The 27,989-nt window shown below is 40.4% G+C and overlaps 2 protein-coding genes across 5 annotated transcripts; one reads left to right on the top strand and one right to left on the bottom strand.

Annotated features, from left to right (window-relative positions):
- The first annotated feature begins 313 nt into the window (after positions 1-313).
- Positions 314-9,629, top strand: mgat1b (alpha-1,3-mannosyl-glycoprotein 2-beta-N-acetylglucosaminyltransferase b). 2 transcript variants are annotated; one of them, XM_080442926.1, is made up of 3 exons: positions 314-871; positions 4,359-5,689; positions 7,761-9,629. In XM_080442926.1, the coding sequence occupies exons 2-3, from the start codon at positions 4,829-4,831 to the stop codon at positions 8,460-8,462; spliced, it is 1,563 nt and encodes a 520-aa protein (XP_080299052.1). In that variant the 5' UTR covers positions 314-871; positions 4,359-4,828; the 3' UTR covers positions 8,463-9,629. The 2 variants fall into 2 exon arrangements, with proteins under 2 accessions (XP_080299052.1, XP_080299051.1); XM_080442925.1 differs by lacking the exon at positions 314-871 and adding an exon at positions 2,143-2,215.
- A 1,940-nt stretch (positions 9,630-11,569) lies between these two features.
- Positions 11,570-27,773, bottom strand: ddx39b (DEAD (Asp-Glu-Ala-Asp) box polypeptide 39B). Of its 3 annotated transcripts, none has more exons than XM_080443301.1 (11): positions 27,724-27,773; positions 26,725-26,940; positions 25,621-25,748; positions 23,662-23,754; positions 23,055-23,238; positions 21,227-21,345; positions 16,566-16,697; positions 15,358-15,467; positions 14,989-15,133; positions 13,002-13,149; positions 11,570-12,181 (listed from the first exon to the last, which is right to left on the bottom strand). In XM_080443301.1, the coding sequence occupies exons 2-11, from the start codon at positions 26,933-26,935 to the stop codon at positions 12,165-12,167; spliced, it is 1,287 nt and encodes a 428-aa protein (XP_080299427.1). In that variant the 5' UTR covers positions 26,936-26,940; positions 27,724-27,773; the 3' UTR covers positions 11,570-12,164. The 3 variants fall into 3 exon arrangements, with proteins under 3 accessions (XP_080299427.1, XP_080299429.1, XP_080299428.1); XM_080443303.1 differs by having other exon boundaries at positions 26,725-26,936; positions 27,724-27,771; XM_080443302.1 differs by lacking the exon at positions 27,724-27,773 and adding an exon at positions 27,520-27,589.
- Between the last annotated feature and the right edge of the window lie 216 nt (positions 27,774-27,989).

Here is a 27,989-nt window from a genome sequence, read left to right as displayed (position 1 = left end):
GTACTTCTTCCACCACTGTCTGGCTGTAGTTAACTTGTATGCATGGCTCCTCTGCAACAGACAGTTTATGTCCAGCTGCGCTTCTTTCAGCCCATTAGAAAGTGACTGTGGTGCGTCAGCTCACTAATAACAGACTAACAGACACCCGGTGGGTTCCGAGGATCCAGCTCACCAACTATGAGGATTGAGGAAGTAACGACAGCACGTACTGGTGTGAATTATTTATTCTGCTTTACCGTTTCCCATAGCAACAGATGACGATACCTTCAAGTATAGGTAATTAACGCACATTTGATTACCTTGTTGGAATCGCTGCAAGCCGGGGTGAACTGAAGCCGCTTTGTCAGAATGTTAAAGTAAAATAGGAGGAGGAGATGAACAGTTTGGATTCGTTAATAAATCAAGCCTGAGGAGTGGACGGTCAAATGAAAAATCAACCTGCATCATGAGACTGTAAAGATCTCTCTCTCTCAGCCACTTGGAGACTCTGCTGGATGGATGGAGACACTGCTAACACGTCTACAGATCCAACGTCCACAGTGTGACTTATGTTATCTATGGAGATAGCAAGTTGATGACAGAATGAAGACCAACAGAACGTCGTCACATTAGCCAGACAGTTACAGGAGGAGTGGTGGGGAACAGAAACTGAGATAGAATGAGGAAGCAGAGGTGGACGTGAAGCTGATCATCAGATGAACCAGGAACTGACAGAGATGTGTGTGAGGAATGTGAGAGTGAAGACAACATCAGGTTGACATGATTACTGTACTAATGTCTGCATCTGCATGATGATACTGCACAGCAGCTTCCTCTCAACATGCAGCCAACACTATCATCATGCATGTCTGACAGAAAGAAGTGGAAAAGGGTGAGTGGAAAAATCGTGCTACCTTGTAAATCCATGCAGTCAGCCAGTGTGTGAGTGTGTGTGTGCATGTGTGTGTTGTGAATGAGAGAAGTGCTAGCTAGCCTAGCTATGGTACGTTAGCCAGTCAGCTATAGGAAGACTGATTTGATGTTCATGCTACCCTCACTTAATGTTGCAGACAGTCCTGACAGAAATAATAGCAGTCAGTGGTTTACTTGTGGACTGAACTACATATTGCATTTTTCGTATTTGTCCTGATAACTAGCAACGTGGCTAATGTTAGCTAGAGGTTTAGCCTGTTACTTAATCCAAGCAGCTAGCCAACTAAATGCTAGTTTAATTATAGGTAATTTAAACTACGAGTAGATTCATTTTTATGAATGAACCATGCCACAACTGCCTGTCTTGGTTGTACAAACCAACAAGGATGTAGACAGCCTGCTTTTGATTTACTTCTGAATTAAGTTAACTGATGTTTAATTGCATCCAGACATGACCCTGCTTTATGAATTGAACTGCCATGTCTGGTCTAACCTTTCCCATACATATACTGTGGTGTGGCTAGAGCTGACATTAATTAAAATATTAAGTCATTTACACTGTCTTTCTTTATAGTGTCATTTAGATTGTGTTACCTTTGTTGAGACTATATACTATAGTGTCAAACTGTACTTGTTCTCTACCTTTACCTGTACTGTATCTTTGTTTCATCCTTATTGGGGTGCTGCTATGAGACTGAATTTCCCTTGGGATTGATAAAGGTCAATCTATCTAATCAGTCACTCAATACAATTATTACATAATCATATCTTCAGAGGTTCATCATAGGAGAAAGAAAACTGACTAAACAAAAAATGTATTCAAGGTATTACAAAACGCACACAAAAAACATTAACCTCTAAGCCCTATTTTATACTTTCCCAAAAGTTCCATTGTAGAGTTTCACCTACAATGACATGCCCAAAATAGGGATGCCATGTCAAGTGGTTAAATCAAAAAGAAGGAAAAAAGCAGCAACACCACACAAACATCACAAAATAGCACATATACTAGTGTCATTTGATGTAATAATGCCACGTTACAATCTGTGCGGTAGTCTGCTGTCCTGTGTGCATTATCCTACCAGGGGGCTACACGTTTTGTAAGAGGGAGGAGGGGGTTAAAGAAGAATAGTTTCAGCTGGCAGAGTGTTTCTCAAAAGACCGAGAGCAACAATTCCCTCCCACTCTGCTTGTCTTCCCTCCCATTTTCACAGTCAGCTCTTGTCCGTAGGTTACTGTACTAGTGTTGAAACATAGACAGGGACGGGAGCACTGACTCTTCTTTAGGCTGCTTGCTGTTCAGGTAACTGTTATTTTTATGACTTCTAGACTGGGGACAGCAGGGGTCTTGCCTCTTGTGAATCATCCTAGAGAGCTTATTTTCTTCTTCTTCCTTTCCCCTTCTCACTCCATAATCTTAAGGACTTCTTCTGTGTAGACTGTGCCACTCTGTGTCTTTGAATCCCCCCACCCCACCCCCTTATTTTTTTCACTCTTTCCTACCTTAGCAGGGCTTAAGTGGTCAGTGTTTAGCGCAGTTTAAATGCATAGTGTGCAGTAGCTGTACTTTGACTGTGTACTGAGCATGTTTGTTTTTTGTCAAGAAGGTAATATTAGGTGAAGGATGGGTTACAGCAAGTGTCCATAGCCTGTCATTCCAGATTTTCTGGTCTTTCACACTAATGTGGACCAACAGGTTTGACACATTTCATGCCTATGCTGAATTGAGTTCACTATTACACTTAGTGTTTATTAAGTTGTGCTTAGCCATCTGTGCAAAATAATCCATTACTAAGCAGGCCTAGTAGAGAAGAAACCTAGGATATCCTTTGACTATTATTAGCCAGTATTTATCACCAGTAATTGGTTTAGACATCTCTCCTGTTTAAAATCTCCTGTAGAAGAGATAAAGTGACCTCCTTCTACAACCCTCACTCAGTTACTTCTTTTCTTCGTCCTTCAGTCTGCAACAACACATAATAAGATAAGATAAACCGTTATTGATTACCGGAGGAAAATTCAGGATACCGTTTTGTCCAGAGAAACATGACCGACACTTGATAGTGGCTTTGTTTTCTAAAAAGAAGGCTTTTCAAAGACATTTTGTCTTGAAGGCATAGCATTGTCTGTGTGACCATGACAGTCCTGTTTGGCAAGTTGGGAAATTTGCCTATGTCTCTTTATCTCTCAGGAGGTGGACTTTGATTGTTGACAGTTGACAGTATTGGCAGACGCAAGGCACAAAGTTGAAGGTCCCTGACCTTTTGCCAGTTTAACGTTTCGGCTCTCTTTGAGAATTTAGCTGTCAACTGATGCAGGCCTAGTTTTACCATGCAGACTTCGTTCAAACCACAAATTCACTTCCTGTGCCACGGATTGTAGAGCACCGCCCTACCAATGCCTCTCAGGTCAGGTAGAGAATTTGTCTGTCTGTGTTCACGTCATCTAGCCTATTATTTCCGCATACGAACAATTCTCTCTCATAGTTATAAAACCACAACCAAAATGTGAATCTGTGATGTCGCAAGGTTCTTTTTGTTTTTTGTGTTACTACAGGAGATAATAGTGAATAACGTTCACTAAGACCTGATAGATGGAGGCAAAATAACAGAACATCGTAAATCTTGATTGTTCTTATAAGTGAATTCTATTACTGTCCAACATGGTGAGGGTAATTGCTTCACGGATAGATGTTGTTTTATCAGTTGACATCTTTATGTTAGCTGCACAGCTAAGTTACTGCGAACACTTTGCCGTTCTTCAACCTCATCTCCATATATGGGTCCTCACTAATGCTCACTATTAGTACAATTTCTGTCTCAGGCGGGCTGAGGATAGCTAAAAAAATGTGTGATGTCAAATCTGACTCACTCGCTCAAGAGGCACAGAACGGGGCACTTTTTAGACATCAGACTCTGTTTACTCGTTGTGTGGAGTATAATGTAGCATTTGAAAACTTTTTTCAAGTGTTGTGTGTTCTAGTAGAGCAAACCAAATTACTTGAATGACATTACTGTCATCTCAGATTATCCACCACCCACTCTAGAGACACAGAGCACTTAAAAATATATAGACCCACTACTGGATACTCACTAAACTCATACTAAATTAAACAGTATATTTATATATTATAATTTTGGGTCTGATACTGATATTAGTTAAGTTAAAAAGTTAAGTTAGTTTTTTTTTAAAAAGTCAATTTTGGCCTTTTTTTTTCTCTACTTTACATGGCGAGTAAACCAATTGTGATGTCTTTTGTGTCCTTTTTAAGGTTACATGTCCTGTGGAGAAGAAAAGGGAATACTGTCTGCTCCTCAGCACGTTTGGGATGGTGTAGAATGCTATTAAACGTCCAGTTCAGTCCATCTTTGTTTCTGCTGTTCAGGAAACATTAAGAAGCATGCTTAATTTATTGCTCTAATAATTTCCTCTTCTCTGTTTTGCAGGAGGATGGCAAAAGGATAACATCAAGGATTCACATTCCTTCACCCCAAAGTAGCCCTTATTTAACAACATTTTTGCTGTTTTAATCTGATGCGTTTCTGCATCCCCCTGGGAAACTTTATTGTTGCTTTCATTTCCACCTCGCTGTCGAGTTTCTGTGGTATTTCATGGAGTGCGTGCATTCCACTCCAATATTGGCTCAATTCATTTTGCATGGGTCCATGAACAGCTGGGTGCGAGGAGTCAATTGGTACCCTCATATCCTAATGGCATTTGGACCTAAGACAGAGTGATGCCAAATGTACTAATAACAAGAATGTGATTGGACATCAGATTCCTACTTGGATGTTTTCGTCTATCCCTCTTCTGTGATTGGGACCCTGACTTGTGGGAATTGTGTTCTTGTTTAAGTGCTCATTCCCTACCTGTAGCCATTTCCTCAACCCCCACCCTCCTTTGGTGTCATTGGGCCATGGTTCGCAAGAAAGGTTCATTTATCTTGTGTGGAGCTTTCCTATTTGTTGCCTGGAATGCTTTACTTCTGCTTTATCTTTGGGGGCGTCCTCCCATCGGGCGCCATGGAGAAGGTGGCGGAGCCGAACCAGGGGGGAAGGAAGAGTGGGGAGTGGCCCAAGGGGGTGGGGCCAACCTGGCAGGGGAGGTGATCCGATTGGCGGAGGAAGTCGAAGTGGAGCTGGAGAACCAGAAGAATCTGCTGAAGCAGATTGAAAGTCACAGGTCACTGTGGGCACAACGGAAAGACGTAGGGAAAAGAGAGACAGACGGTGTGAAGGAGGAGCAGAAACAAGAGGATGTCAAACAGCCCCTGGAGCCTCCAGCTCCTCCCAAAGACCATTTAGATAATGAGGACCAAACTGAATTAAGACATACACTGGTCCCTGCAACAGTTCCAGACTCAACATTTGAAAAGAAAGAGGTCAGTGACATCAAAGAAGAGACCATTCAGGACCATAAGTCTGAGGTCACCGATGGCACTCCTCAAGTCGTCATCCCTATATTGGTCATCGCTTGTGACAGAGTGACCGTGAAAAGGAGCCTTGATAGATTAATACAGTATCGTCCTTCCCCTGAACTCTATCCAATCATAGTTAGCCAGGACTGTGGCCACGCTGAGACGGCCCGTATGATTGGCTCGTATGGAGATAAAGTGAAACACATCAGCCAACCAGACCTGTCTGACATCAGGGTGCGGCCGGAGCACAGGAAGTTCCAGGGCTACTACAAGATATCGAGACATTACCGCTGGGCTCTCAACCAAGTCTTCAACACCTTCTCCCATTCTACTGTGGTCATTGTGGAAGATGACTTGGAGGTACAGTAACATTTCTTAGGATCCCTGTAAAGACCCAATCTGTGTTACAAACATAAACTATAATGTTGTTGGCCCACCACCTAAATTACAAAAAGAAGTGGAGACATATTCTCTAGGTAGGAGGTCATTGACTCAAGTCTTGATAGGAAGGAATAACACTATAACAGATACATAAAAATACTGTAATATGGTTGTTTACATTGGAAATGTTTGTAAACATTGGAATAAAACCGACCCAAGCTATATTTATGAGATAAATAGCACATTTTCCATCTACAAATCAAACTCTTTAAGAATGTATAGCCCTAATTTAAATGTTCTGTATGATGCCGCTACTAATCCGAACGGCATCATATATCGTCCAAGAAACACAAAAGTCTGAAGCACATCCTGTAATATTAACTTGTTGAGTGTGGTTCCTGCCTCTGGTCCTGGCCCAGGTCTTGCATGTCACCCCTGCTCTCTTTTCTCCCTTTCCTGTCACTCAGCCCCCCCCCCCCTCAGTAAAACATTTGATTGGTCCAGGTTCATCTACTTCTATGTCTGGTATCAACAACTCTTTCCCTTAAGTAAAGCATCAAGGCTCGTGTCCACTTAGTTCAGACCAGGCCCTACAGCGCTGGCAGAAATGACACACTCTGCTACATTGTGACTGCTCAGCATTTTCCATAGATTTATTTTAAATGGCCCTTTGATGGAAGAGGTGTAATTACATCTGGCTCAATTTGAAATTTGGGTTAATAGTGACTGGAGTTGGTCCCGTAATGTTCCCACGTTTGTCGGTAGCATACATCACAGAATCATTTTTCTTTCTAGATTTTGTTTTATGGTTTCTTGATCTAAAAAAATGTTCTGCAGCACCAACCTATTTATACTGTGTATTTACTTTGCAGTTAGAAGCATTGCTCCCCACGTTAAAATTTGGGTGTACTAAAGGCTGAGTAGTGAACATTGAGGAGTTTTTGATACCATGCATGCATAAATAAACCTGTATGTTGGGTGTTTGTAAAGGAAGGCATAGTGGAGAATGATGGCTTGTAATCCAATTATAATTCATTATAATGCAGAGTGGACAGCTAGTTTGCATTTTCAGATGAGCACATTTAAGTGATTAATGAATTAATTAGCCTATGGGCTCTACACAGAAAAGGGTGCAGCAGAAGTGCCTATGCAAATTAATTAACCACTTGAGACCTGTTTTATACTTGGGCATACATTGTAACGAAAATAGAAAATCTACAAGCTCATGACTCGCTGTGAGCTTGTAGATCTGCTATTTTTGAAAGAAATTTTAACATTTTGGAATATGTTCACTTTTAATGACATGCCCAAAAAAGGGACAGCAGGTTGAAAGTGGTTAAAGCAAGAAAAATTCCCATCTGTGTCAACATTGGGTAGGGGAAACTTAAAAAAAAAATGCCAAGAGGAAATTATTTGTAATAGCAGTTGCCCAACCGTCAAACAACTAATTCATCGAGTCACCTGATAGCCAAGTGGTTAGGGCGCATCCGACATGGACCGTGAGTCCCCGGTTCGATTCCTAGCCGGCCAGACCATCTTCTTCATGTCACTCCCCTACTCTCTCTATGCTTCCTGTCCCTAAACTGTATCTATCAAATAGAATAGAGGCTAGAAACCCCTCCCCCCCCCAAAAAAACAACAACAACAAAACCAGTTCATCAACCTTCCTGTAAGAATTGTGGACTCAACAATTCTGGCTAAATTTACGTAACTGTCCTCTACTTGTTTTCACATGTTTGTTTTTTGTCACGGACAACTGAGGGACACTCGTTCACTTTCTGTTTGTTTTGGCTGATCCATTCACCTTGACGAAATTAAAGGTCAAGTTCACTAAAACAGATAACAGTTTTCATTCCTTAGGCCCGAAGTAGATTTGTTCAGCCGTCTTAATCGTTTTTCGCTTCATGGTTGTCTGTGATTGATTATATGATTAACAACTGGCCTAATCTCTTGCCTGTGTGTTTGACAGAGATAAATGTTCGCTGTTAAGAGTGTGACGTGCTCCTTTTTTTAACATGATTCATAGACACCTCTCTTTTCTTCCACACAGGTGGCACCTGATTTCTTTGAGTATTTCAGAGCCCTCTACCATATCTTGCGCTCTGATCCCAGCCTGTGGTGTGTGTCTGCCTGGAATGACAATGGCAGAGACGCCTTGGTGGATCCAGGAAAGTCTGATCTCTTGTACAGAACAGACTTCTTCCCAGGTCTAGGCTGGATGCTTCTCAAGGATATGTGGGACGAACTAGAGCCCAAATGGCCCTCTGCCTTCTGGGATGACTGGATGCGTCAGCCGGTGCAGCGCAAGGATCGATCTTGCATCCGACCGGAGATCTCCAGAACTATCACTTTTGGACGAAAAGGCGTCAGTTTAGGTCAATTCTTTGACCAGTACTTGCGCTACATTAAGCTAAACACAGATTTTGTGCCTTTTACCAAACAGGATTTGTCTTACTTGATAAAGGAGAAATATGACAAAAACTTTATTAAGGAGGTTTACAGCGCCCCTCTGGTAAAAGTCGAGGATCTACAACAAGGGGGCAGTTTGAAGGGAGCGGGTCCATTCCGGGTGCAATATTCCAGCCGGGACAGTTTTAAGGTCTTGGCTCGCAATCTGGGGGTGATGGATGACTTGAAATCGGGGGTTCCTCGTACAGGCTACAGGGGCGTTGTCAGTTTCCTGTTACGAGGTCGAAGGGTATTTTTTGCCCCACCAGAGGGGTGGACACAGTACGAGGCCAGCTGGAGCTGAGAGAGTTTGGATCCAGATATGATAATGTGAATGGTGAGGAGGGGATCGAGCTGGACACAAGACACAAGAGGAATGCCCTCTCAAACCAAAGAATATACTGTAGTTAGACTCAACGGTAAATGAAGGAACTTAATTAAAACTGAAGCAGGGTTGGGAGATAAGCTTTGGTGATGGTCAAAACATTCTTTTACATTTGTTTATGACTGCAGACCCGAGGCCTGTGTTCATAAAGCTTCTAGAAATGTACTGCTGTTAACAAGTTCAGAAGGTCACATAAGCAGATAAACTCTGCTAGAATGTCAGAGTCACACTGTTCTGAGGTCAGCACTGCTATTCCAAGATGATTTATGAATACCAGCCCTGACTGCAATGTGGTGCACAGGGCACAATGTGATGTGAAGCTAGAGATTAATCTCAGAAGAACTAAGAGGGTTGTTCTTTGGCTCGAGCTGGTCTTGGAAGGTCTGCTATTTGTTACAATGTGATGTCTTAAACTTCTTGGTGCAGCCAAATTATTTGATGACAGAATGACTTTTACATTCATTCCCGAAGGTGGCAGTGTTCTATAGAACTACATTATCTTCTCACTGAGGGTTAAAGAATCTGCATTTCCAGTTCAAGATGTCCACCCAAGGTGAATGAACTTGTGGTCAGAAGTTGACTGGAATTATTTTTAATTCTTTTTTGGTTATAATTGAAAAAAAAAAAACAAGGAAAAAGAAAACTATATGATGCATATAAAGATTTTTCACCAAGGCTATTTTAAATTTATTTTATTTAACTACCATTGAAAAGATTTGTCATGCTGCAAATGAGTTGTGATTCATACATCACTGGGTCTGACATCCAGTTGTCCATTAAATTGAAGTATTATCACCATGAGCCGTAATACAGGGCAAGTTGTACTTAACATGACTTCCAAACAATGGTTTGGTAAGACTGGGTTTGTTGAAAAACCAACAATTGTTTGTCTTTTTTTCTGCCATAAGGATGAAAAAAGTGGGCTAGAGTTTAATAAATGGTAATCATTGTACTGTAGCTTTGGGACATTATCCAGAAGATTGGCTGAGTGATTCCTGTCTGTATGGTGATGTGTAAAACCACTGCCTGATGTGTTTATAACTTTAATACGTTGCAAATAAAACAGACTATTTTGATATTTGTCCACATATCTAGGGATCTCTCTTTGTATTACACAGTTCATTCAGCTGTAAACACCTTACGCTGCATGGAAAAAAAATACAAAAACTGGGAAGGAGTCTATTGTTTAAAATGACCTGTGATGGCCAGTTATCTCTCCCCACTTCCTTTAAAAAACAAAAGTTGTCATCCTGTCAGATTCCTTCCTGCCCTCTTTCCTGTTTCAAAAACATGCTGCTGATGTTGCTTTTCTTAAAGCTGCAATCCGGAACTTCTATTAATGGTGCCCACTGCTCCTAATACTTAGGATGGGTGAATGGCAGAGTTCAAATTTCACATATGTGCAAACGTACTGTGACATACAAGATAAAAACGTATTTTAATGAATAAAACATTTTAACTAATCTGTATGGTAGAGAATGTTAGTACAATATGACTTGCACATTTGCAATGGTTGAATCAGAAAACTGAATCATATGTCACATCACAGGTTTACAGGTGTAAAACAGTGGGTGAGATTCGTTTTTGTGCAAGCTCTGTTTTTTTGTTAACAGAAATAGGTGGTCTCCCTACTCTACTCTTCCACTGAGAAATTTAGATCCTGATGTCAGCTAGGACACCTACTGGTTGACAAGAAGTGCTGCCTTAAGCTTATGAGGGAAATATCTCACCCTGGTGAAGCTGGGTGACTTCTTGGCCTAGCAGTAGCAATTATAGGGCATTCATTCAGAAGGCCTGGGTTCGAATCCCAGGTTGGATTGCAACTGCACACCCTCTCAATCCAGGATAAGGACAATGAAGAACTAAGGTAGCATGACTAGAACTGATGAGACAAAGGTTGATGAAGATTACAGAACTCCTTTCCACCTTTTTTGTCCCATAGTTTCACATTTACTGTAATCTCTATAAACATCAAATCACCATCAGACTTTTGTCCATGGGTTCTGAGATTACATTTACTGAGTCCCAGAGAGATACATTTCTGGATATTAACTGGTGTCTCCTGCTTGTGGAGCTGGGGCCTATTTCACGAAAACAGAATTAGGGGTTAAGCCTGGATTTAACACCTATCCTGGCTTAATTTAGCCAGGATTAGCGATGAATTGTTTTTTCAACACGTGTTTGTATATGGACTCATTTTAATGACCCTGCATACAAATAAAATGAAATAAGATATAATCAATTTAATTATATTACTGAAATAGTGACAATGACACATGTGATATGTCATTGTCACTCTGTTAACACTATAGTTCATATTGTTGTTAGATGTTTGATAATCCCCCCCCCCCCTTCGTAAGGGGGGGGGGGATCTCACCTGCCCTAAATGTAATTCCTGGGAACGCCACTGTTCCATGAGCTGCTGCAGTGCTGCTGTTCAGCCACAGAGAAGAACGCCGCTCTGGTTTTGGGCTCCATGATTGGTCAAGTTCAAGGATTCTGCTATCGACTTTCATGGTCTTTTATAGGAATACGTAAAGCCTGGCTTTACCATGCTGGCTTGACAAGGTCTAGCTCGACAAAGTCGCTCCTTTTCAGCCTGGCTTGGCGTTCATGGAACGGAATAAACCAGGCTGTACGGACCAGACTTTGTCAAACCTGGATTTGGCTTAAATCCAGACTTATTTAATTCTCCTTTCGTGTAATAGGCCCCTGGCAGAACGTTCGTCAAGATTAACAAGCTTCACTCTTCTCGAGGTAAAACATGACTTCACCGAACATGAAACAGATGTTTGGAGCACTCATCTGTTCACTGGGAGCACCAGGCCAGCTGTGTTTCGGTAACATATGCTTATGGCTATTTGTTCATATTTATAGCCACAGAAAGGAAAGAGCAATTAACTGACAAAATATTTGTTGAGCGGGTATAGCCAAGCAGTTCATTTAGTAAATAACTGATGACTGATTATAAATACTTTCACAGCAGTCTAGAGTAGTTGCACAGCTGGATTAAGAATGAGAAAGATATTGAAAAAAAGCATTTATTAACCCACACAGTATTCTTACTGTACTGAACAGACAATATCCTTACAATTAAGGAACTTAAATAACACAAGCTTCGTTAAACAAAGTAAGCGGGAGGAAAAAATATCAAATTTTCAAGATGACGGAACACTATAAAATGTAACCTGACAAATGGGTTCTCTCTCCTGATAGGATGAAACTGCTGTTCCACCTGAAAATGTACTTTCTGTTAATATAGAGCTGAACACTATACTGTACATAGCAATGATTAATATCACACTATACAGCTTTAACATTTTAACAAACAAAAAACGTTTTGTTTTAACCAAAAACATCACAGTACCTTTAAAGAGATTTTAAATTATACATTCAGTCTGCAGAGGGCACTGCTTCATAAACAAATAAAATATAAATAAAACAAAATCCCATTTTTATCATTTAAAATAACAAATGATGCTGGGATAATATATAAGATAAATTTGCCATCTGGTGTTTTCAACTTGAAAAAAAAAATATTGCACTTTCTGTAACAAGTGTTTAACTGCAAATATAAAACAAACTTTGCACACAAGAAATTGGAATGGATCCGTGTCCTCTTTAGTGTGTGGGTTCAACTGCAAGGAAAGGAGAGAGGGAGATAAAGTTAAACAGTTATTTTCTCAGGTCAAGTATACATCATAAAGGGGAACACATTGATATGCGTTTCAATTCATTGTAGGTGTGCAACAGTTAATAGAACTGATCAACTTAATAGATTATACAAAATAATCAATTTGAATCGATTTCAGAAGGGAAAAAAAATAAAAACTGACTGTGATCCAATAGGGCTGCAACAGTTAACCTTAACCACTTTTGTCTTTATTGGTCATGTCATTATAGGAAAAATCTAAAATGTATGCTATATTTGGTATTTTTGTGCAACGTTGTCCAACAAATTATAAAATAGGGCTTAAGTGGTTAATCAGACACATCACCAATCAAAATAGTTACAGCCCTAATTAATTGTTGATGGTCGTCTATAAAAACTAAAATATTTCCAGTACAACCCATATTGACAGAGGACAATTCGCCCTATTTTGGCTGTTCAGCCAGGAAAATTCTGGAGTAGGAGTGAGTCGTATAAGATCACTTGTGTTTCACAATGTCACTGATGCCTGACGTCTATTTGAACATAGCAGTAGTTGACTGGAGGAAAACCTAGAGGAACTTTTTTTACAGGTAGAACCTTGGATTATGGCTACTTGACCATGAGTCCAAATAATGTCAATAATCTTCATCCATTGCTTCTGTGAGCAAGGAAACTTAAATAGTGATTCCATTCACTCACTGCATGGTGAGATACTGTACGTAGGTCTGAAATTCACACTTTTAGCACAAATGCCTTCCACCCAAGGTGATAGAATATGAATCAAGAAAATCCTTAAAGGTACTTACTGTAAGAGGTGATGTCGATCTCATCAGGCAGCTCGCTGATGTTCACTTCGAAGCGCTCCTGCACACTATCGAGCGTGCGGACTTCAGTCTCATCTGCCACAAATGTGATTGCAAGGCCTCTGGTACCAAACCTCCCTGCCCTGGCAACCTGGAGAAGAGATGATGTTTTTAAACTCTTTCACCCTGGCATCCCTATTTTGGGCATGTCATAATAGCAGAAATTAAATTTCCCATCATCACTATGAATTTAAATAATACATTTTACATCATTTTTTTAAATTTCAGGATCTCTAGGACAATCATTTGAAATGGGGGTCTATTGCATATTGAAAGTCCCCTTTTACTGCAACCTTTCTATCTGACCAGTAGTAAATGGACCCTTCGCTAAGCCCCACCCACTCCACTCTGCCAGCCCAAGGTCTGGCAAGCTGTGCTTCTCACTCATTGACATGCATGTTATATGACAGATTTCCCCATATAAATAATCGATTATTTCAGGAGCAAGAGCTTCAAAATCTCTTCTATATCTAGTCAACAAGGCCTGCAGTAGGCTATGCACTGGAAAAATGTGCATGACATTATTTCAATAAACTAAAAATGCAGGGAAATTTAGAGGGAGAAACAGTTTATCCAACTCAATCAACTTAAACGTCATTATCATTCATCACGGTCCGGACAGGAGTTTTCATGTACTGCACGGTAAGGCTACACATAGTAGCAGTAAAATAAATAGACAAACAAATGAATTAATATAATATTTTAACGTGCGGAATCCGAAACAGGCAGTGCTGTGATTCTGAATTTCTGGCATGTTGAACTCGGAACTTGGGCTTTAGAAGTTATACTGACTGTCTCTATCATAACACATACTGTACTTTGTACATTTGTTTGTTTTATATGATTTGCACCTTTGTTACGATTACGGTGATTACTATTATTGCCATCACCTGGGCGGGTGAGTCGTAACTTTCCCGACGACACAGCCATGCAGCCTTGCAGTTTAGGTGCAGATTTCAGTTTGGGCAAAGGGGCCGGTAAGAATGCACCCTCCGACCGTTTTCTGGGTACGTGGAATCTGTTGCTGGTTAATAGTCACCATCGCGTTATCGTGGTATTCCTATTCTTGCTATTAATGTTGCAAATTATTGTGTGTGCGCTGTGCGGGCGAAATAACATCGACAGCTATGACAGGTGACGGAAGAGCGCCAAACCATATGCCAGCTTAGCAACCGTTGCTAGGCTAGCATTGGACAATCGCTTTTGGGGTGAGATTTAGCGAAGGGTCAATTGCATTAACCTGACATCCCAAGTATAATCAGTCCCTGATTGGGGACTGCTAAAACTTGGTATGTCTTAATCCTTGACTGATTCTTGACACCCCAAGTCTAATCAGTCCCTGATTGGATAGATGGACGAAGGAGGTGAATGCAGTTAACTATTCTGTTCCCTGAGGAACAGAATTGGGGACAGTGAATTTGCTGTTTTTATGAGGTTCAACTCTTTAGGGGACGATCACACCTGAGACACGTCGCTACAAGTGCATACACTTCAATTAAGCGCCTTGGCAAAACAGCAGGGTGCGCCTGTGAAGCAGAGCTGCATGTGTAACTGGATAAAATAATGAATCACTGGGAAAAGATTGATTCAAGCAGACGCTGAGTTTAGAGTCTAATATCAATCTTTCATCTGCATTTACCATTATCCCACTGTTCCTTTATCTACCAGCATCAAAATAGTAAAAAAAAAAGTATTTTATGCATCTAAAAACTCTAGAAAAACATGATTCGTGGCAGAAGAGAAGAGTGTACATTACCATAGGAAAAGAATGGTTCTGCAGGTGACACGTTTCTAGCAACATGTGTGATTGTTGTGCTATGTTACCCATACTTCTGGATCCCAATAAAGATTTGTTTTTGGCTGATTGCACAACAGGGGTATTGGTAAAAGAAAGTGCAGCAAAAAGGGTCGATGTTTATTGAATTCCTACCCTGTGTAGGTAAGTGTCTGAGTCCTCAGGCATGTCGTAATTAAAGGCAATGTTGACCCGCTCGATGTCCATCCCTCGACCAAACAAGTTGGTGGCCACCAGGATCCGCCGCTGGAAGTCTTTGAACTGCTGGTAGCGTGACAGCCTACAGAGGTCATGAGAGGGGAAGGGGGAATGAACAACCACACCACACAGAGTCATGTATTTCTGTGTAGATGGGAAATAAAGAACCATTTTATGCTTAAAGCTGAAATCTGTAAGATCCATGTCCTACAAAACCGTCCAATATAACCGACCTACAAGCTCTAAATTATGAGCTTGTAGATCGGCTATTTTCAGCGCACAACTATAACTATAAAATAAGCATACCGTTCTTCCTGTTCCATTCCGCTGTGGATGGCGATGGCAGGGAAGTTCTGTTCCACCAGCAGCTGGGCCAGAGCCATGCAGCGAGGGACGGACCTCACAAAGATTACCACCTGGACAACATATTTGTGGCTGTGATTAAACATGCTGGTACCACATGCATAAGACGCATTAGGTCATTTACCCATCCAAATGAGGAATTAATGGGTTCTTAAGGCAATCCTTCTTTTTTTTTTACATACTTGCAGTACTAATTGGGGATTGACCGATGTTTTTGAAGCACAAACGTTCCCACAAATGAATAGCATGGCCTCTGGAACAGCATTTGACTATCATGAGTCACAAACAAACAATGGGGGACTCAGTGATCAATCATACTTTCTTTCAGTGGCAGGAGAAACTCAGGGTAAAGTAGTCTTTAAATGATGTAATTTGTACAGATGAGATGTTGGAGTTAGTCCAGTTATTAGATTAGATTATTGTATATATCAATACTGACAGGCTGATATTTAATAAAAATGCCATTTACAGGCTTTTGTATCGTCAAATAGTTTTGTCTTTGTCGACCAAGAATATTTTAGTTGATTCGTTTTTTTGTTAGTTTAAAAAATATATATATATATTTATTTAAAAATGATAAGCACATCTCCTGTAAGCGCTGTATTAAAACCTTTCAATTCCATCAGTTTACTTAAAACTTTAAATGGTAGACATTGTGACATCATAGTTAAAATGTTCCGCAAAAATTCTAATCTTGTAAGATACAGTAAAACACCTGAAAAAGCTGGTCACTCTGCATGTACAGTACTGTACATGGACAGATTTGGCAATTAAATCAAAAAATTAATTAGTTGAAAAATGCCTAGGACTATAAGTTGGGTATGGATTTCGAGGACAGCCCCAGGTCAAACCACAGTACACAAATGTAAACTGAGTAAATGAGGATACACTGGGGACTTGAGGAACTTTTGTGTTTTCTCAACTATATTGTCACTTTCTCTTTCCACAACGGGCTGCCCTCCTTCTGTCAGTCAAGTGAAATAGGGCTGCAACTATCGAATATATTAGCGATTATTCTAATGATTACCTTTTTGGTTAATTTAATAATTCAATTATTTTATAGATAATGTTTTTATAATTGAATTAATCGATTTGTTTAATCAACTGTTAAACCCCTGAAGTGAAGTCAGCTGAGAAAGATCATCTGGTACCTGATTGAACTCCAGTACATCCAGCAGATCAATCAGCTTCCTGTTCTTCTCACCGTCCTTCACCTTGACGTAGTGCTGCTGCAACCCGTGAAGAGTCAACTTGGTCTCGTTGTCCACAAAGATTTCCATTGGCTGGAGCAGAAAGGGGTTGGACAGTGTTAAGGTGAGGGGGCAGGGGGGTGAAGTTCAAGGAGAGTTATGGTTTGTTAGCATTTAAGACGGGAGTGTGAATGATATCCAGAGTGTGGTGCATGAAACAGTATTGAGTGTTGAGGTGAGTGTGTGGTTAAAACAGTGTGGGGCATGTTTAGGGTTCTAGGTGCTTGGTCAACAGATTAGACAGGGAGGGTAGTTATAAAGGGGGGGTTGTTTAAGGCCTAGGCTACACGTACATGGATCTTTTTCTAAACGCAAATTTTTGTGTGCGTTTGGGCCTTTCAGCCACACGCAAACGGTGTTTTTGGCCGCTAAAACGGATATTTTTGTAAACGGATAAATAAGTGAAGGTTTTCCAAAACATGCGTTTCAGTGTATCTGTGTGGACATGTAATCCGGAGATTTTGAGAAACGATGACGTCATCTCGCATTCGCACATGGTCATTATAATAATAAATAATATAATAATACATAAACACCAGACCGCTCATGGTCATTATAATAATAAATGAAGAGATAGAGAGCAACACTTACAGTCTATGAAACAAGGCACGCTCATTTATGGCAAAATAATGTCATAATTAATAATAAGACAGTGGTGGGAAAAGTAGCTCTCTGTATAAAGTAGCTCTTTCTCTGTGCCGAGTCGGCACAGAGAAAGAGTGCCGAGTAGCGAACACGGCGCGCACACGGGTTGAATGTGGGGTCTGTCGTCCTAAAACACAATCGCCCCGGGTCAAAATCCAGCGACCATGGAGCGGCCGCGGGTGGCCCGCTCAAAAGGTGCGTGGGGCGGGGAGTTTTGGGACGATAGAATGAATTGATGAAGTAAAACTCATCTGTTTGCGTAGCCCCTACGGAACCTCTCCCTCCGCTGTATAGCTCATCTCGGAGCTATACAGCGGAGGGAGAGGTTCCGTCGGAGCTACTGTTTGCGTAAACCTGAAACATGACTGTCATACCATGACAGTCATGGTGCTTAGAGTCCCTGCTTTATGGTGGTGTTCGATTTTTTTTTTACATTGCCAACTCTCACATGTACATAAACGTTCAGATTTCAAATATAAAGTGCTTACCCCTGAGCCACGGACGTTACAAGGCGATCCGGACCGCGATAAGTACCCGTATCTCCCGTATTGTGCAATAAAAAGCATTTTAATCCGATCGCCGGCCATTTTCTCAAAATTTTCTCCGACGCTTTCAACCATGCGACACTAATGGTTGGGGGGTGTATTGCACTCCGATACATTACCAAAAAAAGAAAAGAAAATGTCCGGCGATGGGATTAAAATGCTTTTTATTGTACAATACGGGAGATACGGGTACTTATCGCGGTCCGGATCACCTTGTAACATCCGTGGCTCAGGGGTAAGCACTTTATATTTGAAATCTGAACGTTTATGTACATGTGAGAGTTGGCAATGTAAAAAAAATTGAACACCACTATAAACCAAGGACTCAGCGTCATGTGAACCATGGCAACTGTTTGCGCTGCAGCTGCGCCCTAATAATGTTGTTTTCGTTTATGTTCACGTATGCTCAGTGGTGATGCTATTAAAATAATGCAGCTATTGCAGTATTGGGCCTTAACATGTGATTACAAATATGTATAGGCTATATGTATTTGGCCCCTCATATATAAAATAAATGTAGATATAAAATCTGATATAAAATTGAAACTTGCAGCTGATCAATGCGTTTCTGCGTCTACGTGTGGACAGGGATTTATTTAAATCTTTGTCATGTGGCCAGGGATTCTTTTCAAAAACGGAGGACTAAAATATCCGTTTAGTAAAAGATCCATATACGTGTAGCCTAGGCCTAAGAGGACATACATTAAAGTAGAGCACGATCGATGCCAGATTTTTTCGTCCGATGCCAGTATGATTTAGAAAAGTCAATTACTGATGTTTTGACGGGTATTTTGTAAAAATAAAAAGTGCAAAAAATTGCATACATTAGAAAAACTAAGATTTGATTAAAGGTGTACCGGTAAATTGAAAATATGAATTAAACTGAACTCAATTCCATACAGAAAAAGGAGAACAAGTGAGGGAAGGGATAGAGAGAACCACTCCCACCAAGAGATTCATACAACCAACCACACTCACAAATGCAAACACACACACACACACACACACACACACAAACACACACCGTACTACTCTCCACCTAGTCAAGCAGATATGAAAAACTCATAAAGTGCTCTGATTGCTTTAGTCAGAGATTATCATGCCAGAGACTTATCATGCCATTTCGGCCCTGAGCCCCGTTTTTAACATCGTTTTTGCTACACAGGAGTATACAGTAGCCCACTAGGATAGTGATTGGTTTCTTGAAATCCAAACAACCCTGCCTATATCTTTCACAGGTTTGGGTAATGGCTTTGAATAAAAAAATCTAAATTAAAATGTGGAATATTTGAAGATTTTTTAAACATTCTAACAACACAAATCTGGTACGGGGCTCCTGGCACAAAACATTTTCAGATGGGTCCTTTGACATGAAAATATTTAAATATATTTTAAACAATAACAATACATTTGGAAGCAAGTCCAAATAAGCAACTACTATTTAGAAACAAGCCTAAAAGACCGCAACCCTCAGATCAATCAATCAAACACAAAACTACCTATATATACAAGCAACTTTACAGAAAAAGAAGCCCAAAGTCGCTTATAATAAGCAGACATGGAAACACTGCTGGAGACCTGAGCTGCAGAAGGCAGATCCTTCCCTTTTGATTGATAAGGCTGGTTAAACAAAAGGTTAAATCGATGCGGTAAAACAACAGATACAAATAAGACGCATTACTCAGTACAAACAATTTGAATTTGTGTCTGCCTTTTTTGTTAATGTGTCTAATTAAAGAGTGAGGGGACCATTTAAGTAAAACAAACTACACATCTCTGGGCCTTAAGAGCTGCTACAGTATATTCAAACATGTTCACCCATCAGTCCAATAATAACTGAGCAATATCATGAATGTACTTCAAGAGAAATGCCGAATTCTACCTCAAAGTACCTTGAAAATGTAAGTCAAACCACAATGCTCATCAAACACTGTCTAATCCATTCACACACAATCACACCCAAATTATTGACAGTCTAGCTGGTTGGTCAGTCAATCAATCAGTCAGTCGGTTGACAGTTAGTTGATTTTCAAAACAAAAATGTTTTGTGAAATTGTATAACTTAAACTAGTCTAGAACTAGAAGCCTATATGTGTATACTATACTGTATATCCCATTCCATATGTCATCAATTATATTCTGAATTCCAATTTGAATTATTTACCACTATTTCATAAAGTGTTGTACGTCTATTCAGGCTGTTTTATTCAACATCTTCCGTTGGGAGTTACTCCAGTTGTCCTGTTTGTTTATCTTTAATATATTTGGACTCTACACATCTGTCTTTACGCTCTCCATTTCCATTATCATCTAATTCTTTGCCTGCTCCAGTGTTCAGGGTTCATGTTTCCCATTTCTTAGACTGTGACAATTAATGTGCAGTAAAGAACAAAACGATTGCTACAATTTACAACTGCTGTGCTTGCCTACAGAGCGGTTAGTCTATCTCAAGGCAGTTACCTCAACTCCATTTAAGTTGACTCAGATGACAATAAAAGTAATAGGCCCGTTCTGGCAAGGTGGCACACAGACTCAGGCTCCATTTCTTTGCACTGTCCTCCACTTTGCTGGGAAAAGTAATTAACTACAGAGGCCTCAAGAGCTAGAATCACTAGGGCCTGGTTCACTCTCTGGGGCTTGACTTCAGTGTTTCTACTAGAAGCAGGCTATTGTAGGTGAGAATGTTCCCTCCTTATTGAATTTGTTTTTCTTTTGTTGGAGGGATCTGTACATTTAGCCACATGGTGCAGTTATACCTCAGGGGGAAGGCCTGCCTACTAACAACAGAGAAGGAAGCTAAAGAATTTTGAACAATGCAGAGCAGAGATTTTGCTGCCAAGATTATAGAGTAGTTTCTTTGATAAGTTCACATAAAAAAATATTTTATGAGTAACTATTTTTGTTTGGCTTCCTTGCATTGTCTGAAAGGAAGCCGAACAAAAATAAGTTTTACTCTTATGTACCTGTACACTAATTGCAGTGGCACCAAATCTAAGTGTTTCACAAAAGCACACATGTGATATATTGTGCTGTGACTATGATTAGCTTAGCTAATTTAGCCATCACTGGCTATAAGGAGTTGCAGGGTCTTAGCGACTGACCAAGCATTGGCCATTCACAAACATTATGAAGGCCTCATGATGACTATGGTTTGACATTGCCCATGCTTCAAATTAACTGAAGGGGTTTTCTTGGAATAAGGAGAGACATTATTTCTTTCTTGCTAGTAGCTTGCATTCATGGAGGTCTTAAGGCAACATAGACACTGTGCCAGTCCACTCCAACAGGCATGGCAGAGTGGGAAAAGGAGTAGAGGAAGTGTTGAGGGAGGAACGAGAGGCGTGGGTGATGCAAGAGAAGAGGCGTAGTTACATCTTGCATGAACTTTCTGCAGACAGGACGTATCTCTTTACTCAGGGTGGCACTGAACATCATGACCTGCTTCTCATGGGGCGTCATGCGGAAAATCTCCTGGACATCTCTGCGCATGTCTGGAAGAGGGTGGAGGAACACTGTGATTAGAATCAGTATATTCACTCTGTAGCTGGAAAAAGAACATTGGTAGAAAGGAGTTTAAACAACACAGACTTCATTCAACCAGCTCTCGGTTTGCCTCGAGGTTGTATGTGTACAAATTCATAATGTGGCATGCAGCGGTCGTCAGACAGACAACTACGATACCAACAACCATAACACCACTAACAACAGACAATATCAAAACACAACAGAATTACACACCTATACATCACATGTCATAAACACAATATACATACATTCATAGTAACTGCTTATGAACTCTTATAATATGTCTTCCACAACAAATAACAAAACAAACTTCAACTCAGAGAACACATTTTGCCATTCACTGCATGTGGAACTGATGCCGAATGTATACATTCTGATTCCAATGTAAACCAATGAGTGTACACAGTATGTATGTACTGTATGCACACATACAGTATGTACTGTATGCACATTGAACACCGCATTTTTTTCCACCTATGTTTTGCGCAAACTCACGATTTCATGGAACTGAAAAGCGGAAACACTGAACATACTATTTTAGCATCATATGGCCAAAACAGCTGCTCAACTTCTGTATAATAGGCATATTGTTGGTCAGGGGTAACCGCGGCGTTGGACCATCTCATTGATTACACAAGGTATTGCAAATATATTTCAGCGGTGAGGCCCGGTGAATGTTAGTTAATCAAACTGAATCTGATGTGTTTGGATATTGTCACATTTTCTCAAAACTTCATTAATTACACAAATGGGAATTAACACATTGGGTGCCAGAGGTTTATTAAAATATTATACGTTGAGTGCCTGCATTTCTTCCATCCACTTGCGTTATACGTTTCGTGCTGCAGAAGCCCCGACGCAGAAGTGCATGTAAACAAAGCGTGCGTGCGAGACGGCGGAGGGTCCCGACTAACGCCTGGAACAATAATATTTCCAACGCGATCCTCCATTGCAGCGTGATCGCCGATCGGAAACGGCTCGTTTCCACCACATTAAAAAGAAATGGAGCTTTTAAGCTTTTAGTCAAGGAGATAACATTGAAAACGCCGACCGGAAGGATTTTTGACATGGAGCCTCATCCAGCCTCTTCTTCTCAGAAACTCCTTGGGTGATGTCAAAGTTTCGTTTTAGCGCCCCACGTGGCCCACATGTATAAAAATAGAATTGGGTCAAAAACGGTCCGGACCGTTTTCGGCACTTCTCGTTTGGACCCTCAAAAACGGTCCGGACCGTTTTTGGCATTCAATGTGTTAACAGAGAGTTAGTTATTATTAGTTATTTTCCTTTCCACTGTTGAAAGCTAATGTAAAGTACAAATTAGAATATCCTCAATACGTCAATGTTTATTTTTCACGGCATAGCTCTGTAGGAGGCTAACCGTATATAAGAGGGTCAAGTCTGTGTGTGTCTGTCTGATTGTCCAGGCCTAATCTTGCAAACTACTAGGTCGATTAGTGCCAAATTTCTTGTGCCCACTGCCAGGACGCCAACTTAGTAGTACCCCTATCTTTAAATATTTCACTTACATTGTATGATGAAAGTCAATGAGGCTCGGATCGGGCTAAAACCTTTCCCAAATTTCGAGTTATATGTGATAGATGTCACAGACAACGGAGCCATCATAAAGACTTGAATAGCTTTACACAGACGTGGAGGAAGATGCATGTTTACTCACCAAGCTGTTCGAGCATCTTGTCACATTCGTCCAGGATGAAGTGTTTAATGTGACGCAGGTTGAGTATCTTGTTGCGGGCCAGCGCCAGGATTCGTCCCGGCGTTCCCACCACCACGTGAGGGCAGTTCTTCTTCAGGACTTCCGCGTCTTTCTGGATAGACAGACCTCCGAAGAATACTGCTACCTGGAGAGACAAACATGGAGATGGGCTGCGTTACAAAGGATCATCGAGGAGTTGGGAGAGGCAGTGTTGTAGAATTGTACAGATGTTGGGTAGACTAGAGCAGTGGTTCTCAAACCTTTTCAGGACCCCTAAATTGATATGTATTTGGCCGCGGACGGCCATTTCAAGATTTTGTCAAAGATTTGCTAAAAAAAAATCAAGATTCTTCAAAAATAGCAGATCTACAAGCTCATAGTGCGGCACAAGTGTCGCGCTATGAGCTCGTATATCTGCTATTTTTTAATAGCCAAAGTATAACATATTGTTAAAATGGTTAAAATGATTGTGATGCTATATTAACTAATTATACCAGCACCCCTGGGGGTCACCCCCAGACCCCACTTTGAGAACCACTGGACTAGAGGATAAGCACACAGTGCATACCGTTACAGTGGGCATGTATTTGGAGAATCTCTCATACTCCTTGCTGATCTGAAATGCCAGCTCTCTGGTGTGGCACATCACCAGCACAGATACCTAAAGCAAGAAAAACGTGTGAATAGAATGATACGTGATACAATTATATATAGTACTTACATCTTAGTTAAACTTCTCCCTCAAAACTCAAATTCCGTTTGACCTAAATGACTCTGGATTAATGTCTTTTACTCTGAATCATCTGGATTTGCAGAGGGCGGCAGTAGCCTCGTAAACCCATGCCTTTTTTTTGTTACAAAAGAAAAAAGGCTGGGGAACCATGCAGGAACGGTGGTTTCGTAGTGTGAGTGAACCTTGTTATCTCCTAACCAATCAGAGTGCAGAGGGGCGTCGCTATAAATTTGGTGACATCAGCGTGTTCCGTGCACAGGCCGGGGGGGGGGGGGGGGGGAGGGGAGGCTATCCTTTTCTATTGGCTTTGCTTATTGGATATACTAGTCTCGTCTTTAGCCATTTGTATTAATTTGTTAACTTTAAATTCAGATGGCTATATGCCTTGTTTCTATTGATTGCTATTCTCTCTCAGCTATTACGAGGGACCCATCCATCCTGCTTTGTAATTAATATTCATGCATTTATACAGTATGTTTTCCTTACTTAATTATCATAGACAATTTATTATCATTACAGGGAGGGTAGATTGTTATCTATTGGTTTTACATTTTTACTTGTGGAATGTACATTGCTAACCACTCCTAATGTCTAATTATTATGCAGTGCAGTCTTATGTGATTGTAGTCTGCCTCAGTACAGCTTAAACTAATGAGGAACATTAGCTGCAAAGAAATGGCAATAAATTATATCACCTAAGGGAGTTTGCCATCTAGAATGAATGTTTTTTCTTTTTTAAGATTGCTTACATATTCATACGATCCATGTGGTTCCATCATAGAACTAGTACAAGTAAGACGCGCGAACGCTGGAGGCGAACGCAGATTCGCCTCGATCTCCAGGCTTTTATTGCTTAGTTTTGCTAAAAAATAAAAGCCTGGCCCAGCGGGTCGGTGTACTCGGAGGTGGAAAGACTGGTGATGCGAGGTTACTCGGTATGAGGAAGTGTTTCATTTCGCAACCAACCAGAGTGCAGTGGGCGTCGCTCGTAATGTTGTGTTAACGGGGCGGGGGTTGACGGACAGATCGGTGAAGCAATGGGATCAGGCGCAATCTCTCGCCGGCGAGCCAATGAGAGAATGAGAGCGTGAACACAGACGGAAAGAGACCATAAATATGGGACAGACAGACACACAGACACACACCGCAAGCACGATGATATAGTAAGCTCCACTTGGTCGGAGGCGCGGCTTCCTCCCGCGTTCGCAATCAGTCACGCTAGTGTGTCCAATAAGGTGATAAACACAAAGAGTGAGGTGTACCTGGGGCTTCATAATTTCATAATTAGAAAATTAATACTTTTACTTCAGGTGAATAAAAGTAAAGACTAGAGTTTGGTAGTTATGTTACGTGTTGAGCCAATTTCCTACAAGCAATGCTATGTTGCAATTAATGTGAGAAATTACCATCAGCCACATACTGGTAAATGGGAATCTTTCATCTATTCTAGTCTACCAGCCAGGTAAAAATAAATCAAACATAGCCGATCTACAACGCGTCGCATTGCGATGCATTGTGAGCTTGTGTAGATCGGCTATTTGTGAACATTTTGTAATAGACAGTTTCTTTAAAAGAAACCAAAATCAAATCTCCATTTTTCAAATTAGAAAATATTGCACTTTTTTGACAAAATATCGGTCAAAACCGGTAACCGGTGGTCAAGGACTCTCCGAAATCAGGATGGGACTAAAAATCCTGCCATCAGTCAGGCTCTAATGCAGAGTCCACGCTCACAGTTCAGTGCCAGTAGACTGTAATGACATGAGGATGCAGGGGATGTTTGAGTGATGTTACCTGTCCAGTGACAGGCTCCAGCTGCTGTAAAGTGGCCAGAACAAACACAGCAGTCTTGCCCATTCCAGACTTTGCCTGACAGAGAACATCCATACCAAGGATCGCTTGAGGGATGCACTCATGCTGAACTGCAAGAAGAATGTACACCACCAAGATTATGTCTTCAGAAAAAATACATGTATTCCATGAAACAAGAAGGTATTTTTAATTAGTGCGTTTGTTTAGAAAATAAATTAAGAGACCACTGAAAAAAATATCAGTTTGTCCTGTTAACTCTTTGGTTTGTGGTTGAATAAACCGACAATTTCAGTTTATTCTATAAGCTACTGGCAACATTTCTCCTAATACTCCTCACATTTCACTCCTAAAACAAATAATTTAAAGAATGTATTTGCAGAAAATGATAACTGATCAAATAAATAACAAATAGTTTTTTTTACTTTGAATAATGCAACGTTCATATACATTTTAATTTTAAAACAACACAATTCATGTTTTAATTTATGAAGAAGAGTTCAGAAATCTGTTAAAGTAGCACTGTTGACTGTGATGACCACAGTAGTGGGTTTTATTCTTTTCCTCGTTAAATAACATTTGGTTCAGGTGATCAGCTAATCAGTACCTCATTAAGTTATAATGAGGTATTTGTGTTCGAATTCAACAGACAGTGAAATGAAATGGCTGCCATGCATGTAGAGATGAAAGTAAACTTTGGAGTAGACTCATATTTTTTCCACAAGTCGGGAAGCAACCTTGTATCTCCATATTTCAACTTTTTATGTTTTTTAATTGATACCCTACTTCGTCATACAGTGTCACACAAAAGTAGCAAAAATAGCCGATCTATAAGCTCACAAGTCACAACGCCTTGCGATGCGACATGTGAGCTTGTAGATTGACTATTTATTGCTATTTTTGAAAGTTAAAGTGAGTGTGCCTGTGGGTTTCATAAATATTTAACCAATGAAAAGTATTAAAGTACGCGTCGTATTTAAGCTTGTGACTAAATAATAAAAAACTACATTGGATCCTTCAGAACCGCTTTTTTTTTTTTTTTACATTTTCTTAAAAGGTACAGTTTGGGACTATTCTCAGATTTCTCACCCTCAGACGGATGCTCAAAGCCACAGTCTACTATAGCCCTCAACAGCTCCGGCCTGAGCAGGAAGTCTCTGAATCCAGAGGAGTGAATGGAGACATAAGACCCCTTCATCCCGTCCTTCGGGTCCAGAAGATCCAAGCTCCCTGCGTCCGCGTCCACCTCGTCGTCCTCATAGTCCAGGAGCTCATTCTCATTCACGTCGTTCAGCGACATCCTGACTGGAGACAAGGGCACGAATAGGCCTATCAATTATTGGAGCGATAATTAATCAGCAAGTAAAATGTCATAACCGTGACAGCCCTAGGCACGAATGAATCAGGTGATTATGTGAAGGAATATAAATAAGCACAATGGAAAACACAGGTGTGAATGTACATATGAGAGTAGACCAACCTTTTTAATAAAGTGTTTTAGCTACACTTGTTTTTCTCCTAGACTTTATGCCCTCAAGTGATTTTAATGTGTTAAGCTAATGTTTTTTTTTTATAGCTTTGTCATACAAATATTTGAAATTTGTTTTAAATGTAAAGTGCATTATAAATAAAATGTTATGTATTATCATTACTTATAATTTTATATATTTTACAGTGTATGTGATCTAGCAGAAATACACACATTTGACTCATGATGCAAGATAAAGGTGCATGCACAACATACACTGAAAATGTATATTGTGCAGCACAATATAACATGCATGCACAAGTAAGTTACATACATACAGTTTTTAAGTATAGTAACATGCATGCATGCACCATGGGGGGCTTGTAGCTCTAAATTACAAAATAAATGTATAGTACATTATCCTATGCACGCTGCAGAGACCATCACGTGTCCAAACCACAACAACTAAAGTAGCTAACATTAGCTAGAAAAACAAGCAGGTGTATTAATTGTTACCACAATTGCCCCCTTTTCATATCTAAATGCTAATGAACCGTTGAGTGAACTTTATACACTGCGTTTCTCTGGTAAATGAACTATAAACTCTCTGAAGTTTGTACCTGAATTTACAAACGACCACCGCGACGCGTTCAATTTCAGCGCTATCGTAGTTTGCGCAACACTGACGTCATCAACACGCGTCCCAACTTCCGTGACCAGAGGAAAGACCACACCACAACAATAGTACGTCCCAGTGTTGCCAAGTCCGCTTATCATAAGCAACCTTGGGCTTGTTTTTCTGAAAAGTTGCTTGTAAATATTATTAGTTTTTTTTGGGGCGTTTTGTTTCTAAAGTGTACTTGCTTATTTATAATTGGGCTTGTGT

Source organism: Gymnoscopelus braueri (genome assembly GCF_963280865.1).
Source record: "Gymnoscopelus braueri genome assembly, chromosome: 11".
Classification (NCBI taxonomy): Eukaryota; Metazoa; Chordata; class Actinopteri; order Myctophiformes; family Myctophidae; genus Gymnoscopelus; species Gymnoscopelus braueri.
The sequence above is the reverse complement of the archived record's forward strand: the minus strand, read 5'-3'. Positions and strand labels throughout refer to the sequence as shown.